Here is a 13,460-nt window from a genome sequence, read left to right on the forward strand (position 1 = left end):
ATTATACTACATGTAACTTGGTGGCAGAAACAGGCCCCTATCAATGTGACCAGGTTCTAGGGGCAAATTCTGGAAGGAGTGGGGAGGAGTGGGGCATGACCCTGGAATTCAGGTGTGGCCCAGAAAATTCAGGACAGTTGCTTGATCCCATCCTGTCCCTGCTGACCGTGTGCAGATCCTATTGATTTGAGTAGAAGTTTCATGCATGGAAACATGCTGAGGCACACACAGCTGTGTCAGGGTAAATTAGGTCACAGGCAACACTCATAAACTGACAATCAGTCATAACAATGCAAGCACAAGTTTGTGCCAATAGGGACTTTAACTGAGCCTGAAGATGCAGGATTTATATTTCTACACCATGTTTCATGGGCAGAAACAGTAGGGGCAGGAAAGTCTGAAACACAATGGGCAACCTAGAATTGAAGGAGGGGCTTTGCCTGCTTCTAGACATGATCTTGTGTCTAGTGACTACTTCTCAGATGGAGAATGTGGGTCTTGTCCAGTATTCCTGAATTAGCCAGTACTCCCACTGAAACCATTCAGAGTATTGACGGACTAAGGAGGATGCAGTACAAGGGCCTCTTTTTTTTTAATGTAATCTGGAAATTAATAAGATTGAAAATAGCATTCTCCATGTGTCCAGGTATTGTTAGTAATTATGGATGGGGCAGTCAGTACCAATTGTTAATTAGCTGCACACTTGAAAACAAATATTTTGACAGAGAGGACTCAAAAAGAAGGCCCTGATGCTCTCACTCAGCATCACTCCCATTGATTTTGAGAAGCCCTAGCATTGTAGCTTGTAAAAAGTTCTGCATTCTGAAACCTGTCCATGCATCTGTCCTCTGTTCAAAAATAGTATGCCATGCCTTGGTCTGTTGGCACAAGAGAACTCTGGTGTCAGTGGAACAAATGCATTTCCTCTTTACGGGCATTTTTACATGACACAGGGATTTAATTTGCCCTAAATTGAAGCAGTGGTTTTTTAAAAACACAGCTTCAATTTAGGGTGAAGTAAACCCCTGTGTCATGTACACCAGTGTCAGAGCCCAATCCTTACCTGCCTCTCCAGTGGTGGGGTGGGGAGAGTGAGCTACTGGTGGGCAGAGCAGTCCCTGAGCTGCAGATGAGTGGTGGGGCTGGAGCTTCCCTCTGCGGCAGAGGCACCTGGCCTCCTGGGTGGCACCCGTCTGCAGGCACCCGGCTCAGGCAGTCTTGGGGACACCGCAGCTGTGGAGGGAAGCACCAGGCCCCTGTACAGGTCAGGCAGGCTCAGTGGTGGGGGAGATCAGGCTCGCTGCTTTTTTTTTTTTTTAACTCCTTCCTGGGCTGCTGTCAGGCTGCCTGCATGGTCTGCCTGCACAGCCTCTGAGCCTCATGGAGCCCAATGCTTCCCTCCATGGCTATAGGGTAGGAAACTAGAACTCCTCCGAGCTGTTTTACTTTGCACTGCCCCAAAGTCTTTTGCTGCATCCCAAAATCATTTTAAGGTGCATTAAACCATTGAATGTGCTACAGCAGCTGGGATTAACACTCAATACGCTGCTGAATGTGCAAACAGCAATGCCAATAAAGCAGTGCAAAAGGCATTTAACCCACTTTAAACCTGCTTTAAAGTGTTAAAAATGCCCTATAAAACGGGAAGCTGCATTCTTCAGGAATAACTCTGTGCCTATGGCTGACATCATAAACCTACTCTGCTTCTAGATAGACATGAATTGCCCCATGTGTAAATAGGGGGATGTTTATAGTGAGAAACTAAATAAATGCCCAGACCACTCCCAAAGGAGAACAAAGGTTTTCTAGGTCAGCACTTTCCAGAGTTAGGAAAGAAACGGGGCTAGGTCTAAGAGAAGTTCTTACATAGGGTTATCTCAGGCAGGTAGGGATTTAGGAAGAGATGTGCAATGCAACTTCCAAGTGACCTGCTCCACAGAATAGAGGCACCAACTCAAAATACAGATGGAACAGCAGTCTGATAAAGTTGACAAACATTCAGAGAGAGCCAAAAATACATATAAAAAGTCAGAGGATGCTTGTACAGAGATTTGCAAACATTGACAGAAGTGGTTTATAGTGTAGATTGAGGCTGGATTAAATTCACCCACTCAAACAGCATGAAGCAGCCCCTATGGGTCATTTAAGCCCCTACTTGAAGCCCTTGATCTGAAGAGTAAGTAATGCAGAGGGCCTTTCCTGGGCTGAGTGCTGTGAGTTGAATGTGTGGATGTTCATGGGCTTTCAGTTCATTAGCCTTAGGGTGATAGTGGATCAAGATTTTCAAAAAAACAGCAGATATTTCTGAAGTCCAGCTTTCTTCCACCACTTCTACCATTGCTAACAGAAGTATAATAGTACCTTCCACATTAATCATGTGCAGAGGGATGTGTAAAAGACATGATGACTTCTTCCTAAAAAAGGTTGCTCTCTGCTTTAGGTCCCTAATTTTCAGATAGTATTTGGTGATGCTGCACATACTAACCGGGTATTTGGTCATTCAGTTGTACATGTATAATTGTATATGTACAGTTGCAAATATGTAACTGTTTGATGGGAGGATGCCTTATTTATTGCTTGATATTTGAAGAAAAAAATGTTTGCTAGAAAAGAGAGTTAATGGAGCCAACATAAACATGGAAACTAGCAATTTATCTTTGAATTGCTTGGAATGACTTTTATATCAGATCTGCATGTTACTTATTGTATGCATTCTCATCTGTTGTAATCAGACAACTCCCTTAATGTTAATGAGAGCTGTGCAGTTACAAAGATGAGGATGTGTACGGCAGCATGGAACATAGTGGGACGTGCTGAGGATGTAGTGTCAGTCTTTGATTGGACTTTCTGTGTTTGTGTTGGCTTGTAACAGCTTTAATTCTAAAGGAGAAATTTCCTCCTGGAGAAAACTTAAGCAATAAATATACTTTATACAGAGGAGCACTTCAGCTTCAGCTCTGATGAGTATTCTGCTGATGTCAATGGGAATTTTGTGTTCTCTTTGGGTCAGGCTCAGTAGCACTTTACTTTTTGAGTAGCGCTTTTGTAAGGGATGGAACTATTTGACAAGCAAGGTACTGCTTATTAGAGAGAATGTATAGACACGCCTAAAAATTGTAGCCACGACAAAAGATACCAATATAAAATGTTACAAAGCAACTGTTGTATCAGCATGATCTTGTAGTTGTACGGATACAGCCAAACCACTCCAACTTAACCCTGGTTTACTCAGGATCAAAGTTACAGCAATTTACCTCTCTTGTGTCACTATAGGATCATGCAGACATAACACTTACAGTGCACATTTCAAACAGCTCTGAACAATTCTCTCTCCTCTTTTAAAGCATCTAAAAGGTATGTTTATCCATACCTTAAGTATAGTAGAATCTGGGCTGTCATTGAAGAGACTTGTGTTTGAATAAGGCTTTGCCCTTCAGAGCTCCCTTTCCCCATCTTGTTTTATCTTGTGAAGTAATAATTCAGTTCTTATAGCAACATAAATCCAAATTAATCCCCAACTTAAGTGGGTACAACTTCTGCTGAAATTATTCCCCTCTTTAGAGAGGACTTTATTTGATCTGAGATCTTTCTTTTTGCTCTGGAAATAGCTGTGATGCAATAAAGTCAATCTTATAATTCAGCCACAGGATGCAAGGAGACCAAATGAATTATGACAGAACATGATCTGTGTTTAAATGCAGATGGCTTTGAAAATAAATACAAGCTGAAATGAGGATGAGAATGATATTGTTCACTTCTCTATCAGCTTTCATTTAAAGCTGAAAGCACTTTGCATTCATAAATGAGTTAAGCCTCCTAACATCCCTGTGATGGTGAATGTTATTAGGAGATGCATTTTGCAGTACTTAATCTGTATTTATTCAAGCAAAACTCATTCGAAGTCAATTACATTTTTTTTTTCTGAATAAAAGCTGAGTGAGGACTTCAGAGCTTGGAACAAAACTCATAATTAGGCATTTCAATGTATGATATAATGTGGGAGTTTATCCCTTTGTAAAAGTCCATATTTGTTATAGATTTACTTTCATGACTTACATCCTACTTTCATCCAATAGAGATTGCCAGTGTGTGTGACATCCAGCCAAGAATAGACACAAAAAGGGTAGCAACAGACGAGTATAGTCAGGACATCCCACCTTAGTGAGTGTGAGGATTAGGGCATGTTCTTCAGAGTGTTTACACTGAGATATACTAGGTCCCCAGAAGATCAGTATTGTTCACTGCCTGCAAGATCAGAGCCTTAGAACTAAAAGTCGGACACGTCTAGATCCAGCATGACAGCCCTTGTAGTAAAGTCCAGTGGAAGTTGTCTGAAATAATAATGTGACTAACCTGAAAGGCCCATTTTACTCTAATTCCATTAACTCCTTGGCACTGCAAAAATATGATGTGTCCATTTGCTGATGTCAGGATACAACCTAAGAAAATTCAGTTTCTAGCATTTGGCTTCATAAAGCACAATTTGATAAGCTAGAAGTGATACGTAGTTTACTTTTACGTTTGTGGATCCTGCCTTGCTCCTATTAGAGTCCATGATCAGCTGATGTAGGGCTGAATTGTATTGCTCAGGTTGCCATAATAGAGATTCCCTTGTAGCATAACTACTGGTAGTTTATAAATTCTTGGCAGAAAAATCTGGAAGGAAGTGGTTTTTTTATGTTGTTTTGTTGTTCTCCAAAGGTTATGAGCAAGCATGCAATTGTTTGAATATTTCTGAGCATCATGTAAACAAATACAGAGCACCCTTAATATTGGCAGTGGTTTAACAACTAGTTTCTTCTCGGATCCCGTAAAGGTTAAAGTGCAAACTGCTGAGTTTTTCTTTTCCTCTTTTACACCAATATATACTCTACCTGACTTCTAGAAATGGTGCCTAACCTTCCCTGTCCTGCAAGCCATAATTCATGTTCTTGATTCCCTTTAAGACTTTTGACGAGTTTCCTGCTCTGGGTGGTATTGTCATCTTACAGATTTTTTTCATGTAGTGAAGGCAAATATGTTCTATGATTTTTCTTTTCTTGACCTCTCATTTTAGATATAAAAAGTGTGCATGCCTATATTTGTTTTCTAGGAGTCCTAGTCTTAGTCTTGATTAATTAGTGGTGGGATCAGGCTACCAGCTTCAGATCTGTACCTAGATCTGCACAGACAGGTTTTGAACTCACCTCAGTAGGAATGTCCAAACAGTGGGAATGTACACACTTAGGCATCTGCTTCAGACCCCTCTCTCATCCTAGCAGATAGGCAATGAGCCCTGAACTCCATTAACTTGGCTTCCATAGAAGAGCAAAAATAACATGCAGTAGGATTGGTACTATCACTAGGTTTGGGGCTGGGGATCTCTATGCTTTCCAGTCAATGCTCCATGCCTTTGCTCAATCATTTCTCCCAGAGAGAAGGAATTGGGGTCTATGGATGTTGGATCAGACCGAGTTTGTACCTTAGGTTTTCCTTTCCATTGGGTGTTCTGCAGAATAGTGTGATTTAACCAAATACAACAGTAAAGGGAGCAAAAAGCCTTGTAACAAATGGCAGAAACTCATAAGAGATTTGAAGTGATACTAGACAATATACTACCTATGTATGGAAGCAAACCAAAACACAGTTAGAGAGTGCTAGGTTACAGTAAAGGCTGTAAAATCTATGGCTTGTGTGTTTCTACAGCATTTGTTGTAGCTACCAAGACAATTTCTGAAAACAGTATCTTTGAGTTTATATGTTCTCCAGGTGCTTATATGAAGAATGAATTTGTTTCCTAACATAAAAGAGCTGTGCTTGGTTTATTTTTCTGCCTATATGTTTTGACACTGCCCAAGAATCAAAATTAAGGTGAAAATACCAAGCACTGAAGTGGAATGTGCTGGCAAGGATGCATACTTTGAGGGTTTGGATGGATGGCATCTACTGCTTTCAAGGATGCTTTTCTCTCCTCTGCTTTGTTCAGGTTTCTTGAATTCTTAAGAAATAACTTGCTTCAAGAACAAGTTTTATTTCCATCAACCTTCACATTAAGACTAAATACCTTGGAACAGTTCCTAACAATCTTCTCTTCCCCCACCCTCTGCTTTGGTTCCCTCTGACAGTGCAAAGCCTGGCTGTGTTGTTTGGTTGGTGACACACCTGGCAAGGGGAGGAATTAGCATGGTGAAGAACTGGTATAAACCACCAACCCCATTGGTATTGTAGAGCTCTGAGCATATTGCTGCATTCAATATTGATTCCTTGGTGGAGGAAGGGGCTCTGTTGCAGTTTAAAGCAGCCCTTAGGCAAAAAGGAGGTCCCATGGTTAGATGGCAACAGTAGAAAGCAAGCTTTGCATCTCACTCCTTAGGTGAACTAAGAACAGACTAAGGTATGACCCTGTAAGTGGTAGCCTGGTAAATTATGTTAGCATCTCTCTAATGCAGAAACCAAATTCTGTGTCATATACCAGTTCTGCATAAGCAGGTTTGGCCCAAGGGATTTCCAAGGCTGTTAGAGAACATAGGATCCAAAATATAGAGCATCTACTTCAGTCTTAGAGCTCCCTGTGGCTGGTATGCCTCTTCATCTTGGAGACTTGTGAACTTACTCTTCCTGGAGCATACAAGGAAAAAGTGGAAATCTTAATACATTGATTTTTCTCCTTATGGTATGGATCTCAATTGGGACTTTGGAATATGTTATACTATTCTGCAAAAGTACTGCTTAAAGTAACTCTCACAGAAAAGTATAGATAACAATAGGACAGTGCATGTTTGAAACCCACAAGCTATTAAGTAGTTCTTCTTCGTCATTAGTTTGTTTCTTTTGCACCTATTTTTACATGCTTTGTAAAAAACTCAAACCTTTGGTCACATTTATAGAGCCAATTTGTAGTGTTCTGTGCATCAGTTGTGCTGAATGTGAGAACCTTGACATACAGACTCTTTCAAAACTGCCTGTGTCGTTGCAGATATCAACGAATGTGAAATTGGAGCTCATAATTGTGACAGACATGCCATATGCACAAACACAGCAGGAAGTTTCAAATGCAGTTGCAGCTTAGGTTGGATTGGAAATGGTGTCAAATGCACAGGTAAGTTTCATGTATTGTTGCATGTACTTTAATAATTGGAATCCAACCCCAATAGGAAGCAAAACAATATCCAGTAACTTATAAAAAAACCATATTTTATATATATATAAAATGAGAGGTAGCAGGGGCCTCGGTGACCTATACCAACTGTTTATATATATATAATATGTATATCAGTTAACTGGTTATTTGTGCAATAAATTTAAACCAGCCACCCATGCAAAGTAATTATTACACCATAAAAATGACTATAAAAGAGCCAACCAGCTACAGAGTTAGTGCTTGAAATGTGTAATAACTCTATAGCTGATTTCTATCCAGATTTAATGTGAATGTGTAGCAGGGTCCTGAGAAATTTGATGTGCTTGGAAAGGAATCTTGGCTCCCTTGAAGTCATTGAGATTTTTACCACTGACCTGACTAGTCAGGATTTCATCCTGGGTATTGAGGACCAGTTGCTATATAACTCAGCACTACAGAGTTATCTTAACAGCTTACTTAGCATATTGCAAATCCTGCTTTTCCAATCAAAGATATGTGAATGAGAAGAGGAGATATCCATCAAGAAGGTAATGGAGGGAGAAAGAGAAATATCCCTTCAAGTTGAGAAAAGAACAATTGGTGTCCAGTCTAGACCACTGAATGCAGTAATCTAGAATATCCAGTGATACAGAGTATGTGTTGTTTTTCTTGCTGTCTAAATAAAAGAGCTCATAAAAAAGTCAAGTTTAAAAAACAACAACAACAACAAAAGAAACCACATAGTGCATTGTTTTTATTATGAAAGATATTCAGAATAGAGTTTTTCTGTGCCATATACTGAGCATCTTAAAGGTTCCATTGAAAAAGGTTTTTACTAATATGGCTGTCTTTTATATTTAAAGATTTGGATGAATGCTCCAATGGAACACACAACTGCAGCCCACATGCTGATTGCAAGAACACCATGGGCTCTTACCGTTGCCTTTGTAAAGAAGGTTACACGGGAGATGGCTTCACTTGTACAGGTGAGCTTGAAGTGAGCAAGTACTAGAATGTGAAATGTCCAAGCAAGCATCTGAAGTGGCTAGTTGTAGAGCAAATTTACCTTTTTCTTAAATGTAGCGTAATTTAATTTCAAGTGCTGATCCAAAATTTTACAATCCCAAAGGCCTGATCCTGCAGTCTTTCTGTGCTCCAGGAAGCCTCCCATTGAACTGAAGTCAGGAAGCATTAGACTGAAGACCAAAATGTTTGTTTTGAATCTTTCCAGTCTTTTGTTAAGGTATATCCTGAGATATTGTGTCACAGTCTCCCATTTCATGTAACATAACATCATTTGTTATGAAAAAGCTGGCCAATGAAACTCAATGGCATTTTTCCCTGTGAAAGTTTTCTATGAGTGTTACTTGTTAATAAATGTGGGTGGCAAACTTATTAAAACAGTGCTTGGTGCTGTAATTGGACCAATTAATAAACCAGATTACAGGCCACCCACATGACACTTGAGTAATGAGGCACATCTGTTTATATTCCTTTGTACAGTTGCCTAGGAATATGTTTGCCTTCCAGAAGTTAGCACATGTTCACTGTCCTTTTTCTGCATCATCTGGATTATGGTTTCAGGATACAGTGCTGAAATATGACAAGCAGCTACTTCTGAACCCTAATGTTATAGACTATAAATTTGTTTGGTGATGTTCCCTACCTTAAAAGTTTTCTGCTTTGAAGAGCAAATTAGCCCATATAAAAGTTGTCACTAGTAACTTTGCTTTTGCACTAAGGATTTTGATTATTGTTATAGATTGGGGTGAGCAATTATTTCAGACAGAGGGCCACTTACCGAGTTTAGGCAAGCTGTCAAGGGCTGCATTGGTTGCCCCATCCCTTGACAGGTGCCCCACCTCCCCTACACTCCCCCCACTCCTGCTCCTGGCCCTGGGGTACTGGCGTGGACCCCGTGGTCCTGTGATGCAGCTGGGGAGAGAGGGAGTAGGGGGGGAGGCCTGGGGGGGGCAGGGCAGGGCTGGGCTGGCTGGCCTTAGTGGCAAACCCTACTGGCTTCCCCTGGATCCTATAGCCCCTGGCTCCTGCCATCATTGACAGGCAGCCAGGAGCAGATAAATATACATTTTCTAAATTTTTTAGGGGCCCTGCAGGCTGGATAGAATGGCCTGACAGGCTGGATCCAGCCCATGAGCCATATTTTGTCTGCCCCTGTTATAGATTTTGTGCCAAAGTTATTCTACAGTGATGCACAACAAAATAGAGCCCTGAAATAGATGCCTAATTGGGCAGATCCTCAGTTGGTGTAAATCCGTAGCTCCCTGTTGACTCCACTGATTTTATTTCAACTGGTAATCTGCCCCAGCTGATTTAAAGTAAATTACATTTGAATCATTCAGTAGTATGAATAAACACTAAGAACTCTGTTTCTTGCACTGTATACAATTTTCAAATCTGATTCTGCTTCTCAAATGGCCTTCATAACGTACAACTGTTTTATTTTCAATATGTAAGTTCTTTATTTTGAAAAGCTTATGGACTGCAATATCCTTTTTGTTTTAAAAACAAGCATTTATTACGTTCCCACATTTTGATTGGACTCTGGCGTTTATCTTGTTTATTACTTAGGAATTTGAAAAGTGGGTAGAACTCAAACTGGAGCAGGCAAGTGTTGTAGAAGCCTTCTGCCAAGGCATGCAGCATCAGTCTTGGTCTGTGGTGCTTTTGCTTTCTCAGTCCTAGATTTTTACACAGAGACTTCCAGCTGTGCTTCATTGCAGCACATGTGATGTGTAAAATGTCAACTAGAGAAAAGGGCCAATTTATTTCTCAACAGCTGTATAGTCCAGCCATACAGTGGTGTGACTTGGAATAGGCCACTTCACCCCTCTTGTCTGTTTCTCCTCCTACTCTGTCTGTATTGTCTGTTTAGAATAAAAGCTCAGTGAAGCAGCGAGTCTCTCTTACCATTTGTTTGTATGCTGGACAACACCTACCACAGGAGACCCCTGATCTCATTTGGGGCCTCAAGGCTCTGCCGTAATACAAACCATAATGATGAGAGCATGTGAATTATATTATCTTGTCTAAATTTGGCTCTAAGTTTAAATTACTCCACTCCCTGCACTTGTTATTAGATTTAACTACTTTAAACAGTTTTTACCTTTTGCTGCTGCTTTGTTTTATTAGAAATCATATTTTCAAAGTGAAAAACTGCCCCTGGCCTTTTAGTATGACAATAAACATTTAACTAGCCTTATTTCTTCAGTGGGCAATCACAATTTATCTTAGCTGATTGATTGTTAGTGAGAAGTATTCACAGTAAAATGCAATTCCTCTTTCTGTTACAGATCTTGATGAATGCTCAGAAAACCTGAACCTCTGTGAAAATGGGCAGTGCCTCAATGTCCCTGGAGGATATCGCTGTGAATGCGATATGGGATTTTTGCCAAGTCCGGATAGGAAAGCATGTGAAGGTAATTCACTGTAAGCTTTAAACAATACTCTTCAAATTCTGTCTTAACACTTTATTTTTGAAAAATGTTACAATCGGTTGCAGTTATGTTAACTGTTGGAAAATACATTGGTCAAAAGAAATACAGCCAAGGATAGAATGCCATGTTTTCCTGTTTGTGTCCAGATACTAATTTTGTCTCAGAGCTCCAGAGCTCTCAGCCAGCTCCAGAGAGTGAGAGAAGTTCTTTGAAGAGTCTCTTCCACCATGATGGATTATCATCTAGGCAATTTTTTCTGGTTTTGCTATTCAATTCATGTCACTTTAACAGAAACCATCATAATATTGTCTTTAATATGTAGGAAGACTAATATATGGGAAGCAAGGCTGCAGAAGTCAATATAAAGACCCCCCAACTGATTTCACTAGGCTTTGGATCAGACCCAAAATCTATCATGAAGTATTGATTTGGTAGCTGGTGAAGCATTCTGAGTAGCTTCTATGAACTGTGATTATACAAAGGCATAATTATCCAATGTAAGGAAAGGTACAGTTTAGAAAGATGAGACAACAAGATTGTTGCAAACCCAGTGGAAAAAAGTTCCCATCGACATCTGCTGAGTGTTGAAAGTAAGTGCCACTCAGCAGTTTGCAACCCTATGTATGAGAGTTCAGGAGTTTATATTCCTATTTCACATACATTTAAAAAATTAGATGCATGAATATTTGCTCCAAGTATGTTTCAAATGATGTATTTGAGATCTACAGTTTGCATTGCACTAGTTGGTTAGTTAAGTCCTGAAGTCAGAAGTCAGAACAATACCTTGTCTTGTAAATAGTCAATATTCTGTAAGCCACTCAAAAGGTGGGAGAAGGGGAAATATGAAAAAATCTAAATTAATTGGGAGTACAAAAATGCTAGAATTTTACAATGTGTTAACTAATAGAAAACAAAGACAAAATCAATGAGTAAATTATATGCTCAGATATATAAATAAATGTATATTTTCTCTAGTACTGAGATCCCTAAACCCAACTTGTTTGAATGTATTATAGACACAGGTATTGGATGACATTCATAAGAAGACCATAAATAGGATTGTGTACTTTTGCTACCCAAAAGTGTTCCATGTATTTTTTTTTACTAATAAAGTATAAGGCATTAATTATGAGAGTTGGAAGTCCATGTAAATTTAAACAAATTGATTTCTTAATGTTTTATCTATGTAGCCATTTACTTTCAACCAAAATAATCTTCAAACTTTCATTAAATAGCCCATATAGTGCCTCTCTTCTGTTGCTGCAACAGCTTTCTCTTGATGTCTCTGCTATGTATACTAACCACAAAAGCATTTTCAAGTCCTTTGTAAACACGAGCTCTTGTTACTGGATTGAGTTTGTAGTTCATTATGCAGTTCATACAGTATTCTGTAAACATCGAGTTTGATGCTGCAGTCCTTACTTAGGCAAAATACCTATAATAGTTAGTCCCAGAAAATGAATACAGTCTGTCTAAAATGTGCTGGATGAAATAAACCTGAACAAGGTGAAATTCACGCTCATATTAGGGCCTGTGATTAACTGAAGTCATCCCCTCCTGTTAAAATTCACTATTCCTCAGGAGAACCTACAACTGGGGTTCAGATTAGTTCTGGCACAACTCCCAGTGCCTCCAATGAGAGTTTTTTGCCTGAATAAGGGGTTCTAGATTGGATCCTTTAGGTTCCAAATGTAAATCTATATATTATTATTTCAAATCTAAAACCTGTTTTATGGAGTATACAGAAACAGCCAGCCTTCAGTTCCATGTTTAGTTTTCCAAATGCTGATTCGTGCAAGATTTCATTTCTCTGTATAAAGAAAATTTAATGGCATTTGTTTTTCCCCGTATGTTTTTTCTTAAAGATATTGATGAGTGTGCCCTTTCTAAGATCTGCGTCTATGGAACTTGTCATAACCTACCTGGTCTATTCCGATGTGAGTGTGAGACGGGCTATGAATTAGACAGAAGCGGTGGTAACTGCACAGGTAAAGATTCATTTTAAATGTCATTGTTTTTAACATAGCTGCTGTTATCTTGGTCTAGTCTTTTGGCAAAGCTGGTGCTGTGTTAGATTATAAAGAAAACACAGAATTGTCCTAGCTCCTTCAGTGCAGAACACTGAAGTAGCACAAAAGAGTCAGCAGGAAATTTCATGCAAATACTTTGCCTAACTTGGGGGCTTGTGTAGTCATCCTCCCAACCTGTGCATGACGAAGCAGTGGATGCCCCAGGTTCCACTGGGTCAAGAGAAGAAAAGGAAACAGAACAGAGGCATTGCGTCTTTCCTTCTACATCTCTCAGGAAGAGATCTGCTGTGTGCTACACTTTCTGTTCACAGTAACATAAAGTACAAGGGCTCCTACATGTTTTTAACTGATAATATTTTTTGAACAACACATGCACTTCTCACTGCATTTCTTTTTATAGAATTATTCTTTTCTAATGAAAATGAAGTATTACTCCATGAAATGTCAATTGCATGTCAGGATAACACATCTGTTTCTAAATTTTCTGTGGTACTTTGCAACTGTCTGGAGAATGACTAAGATACAACACATGAGAAGCCATAGTATCATGATTTCCTGAGTCTGACATACTGACGCTTAGTATATTGTTGGCTTATGTGTTATACTGCGGTATTTCCTAACAGCCCTGCTGTTATTGTTGCAGATGTTAATGAATGTGCAGACCCCACAACCTGTATCAGTGGCACATGTGTCAATACCCCAGGCAGTTATACCTGTGAGTGTCCCCCTGATTTTGAGCTGAATCCGACCCGCGTTGGCTGTGTTGGTAAGATATAATTTTTTATGTTATGGAGAAGTAGTGTCGCAAATGGACCGTAATGCTAACGGCTGGCTGAGGCAGTCCACCAGGTGGTGTTTAGCTGTTTGGGAGGG

General features: G+C 39.7%; 1 protein-coding gene across 1 annotated transcript in view; it reads left to right on the plus strand.

The window, feature by feature from the left end:
- The window catches only part of FBN1 (fibrillin 1), a 229,269-nt gene that overhangs the window by 156,150 nt on the left and 59,659 nt on the right, over positions 1-13,460 (plus strand). Inside the window, exons 33-37 of the mRNA XM_090028457.1 lie at positions 6,956-7,078; positions 7,963-8,085; positions 10,414-10,539; positions 12,423-12,545; positions 13,231-13,353. Of these exons, the coding sequence (XP_089884583.1) occupies positions 6,956-7,078; positions 7,963-8,085; positions 10,414-10,539; positions 12,423-12,545; positions 13,231-13,353 (618 nt within the window). The remainder of the gene's footprint in view (positions 1-6,955; positions 7,079-7,962; positions 8,086-10,413; positions 10,540-12,422; positions 12,546-13,230; positions 13,354-13,460) is intronic.

This window comes from Crocodylus siamensis, chromosome 15, assembly GCF_052110815.1.
Source record: "Crocodylus siamensis isolate JL-2025a chromosome 15, ASM5211081v1, whole genome shotgun sequence".
NCBI classification, from domain to species: domain Eukaryota; kingdom Metazoa; phylum Chordata; order Crocodylia; family Crocodylidae; genus Crocodylus; species Crocodylus siamensis.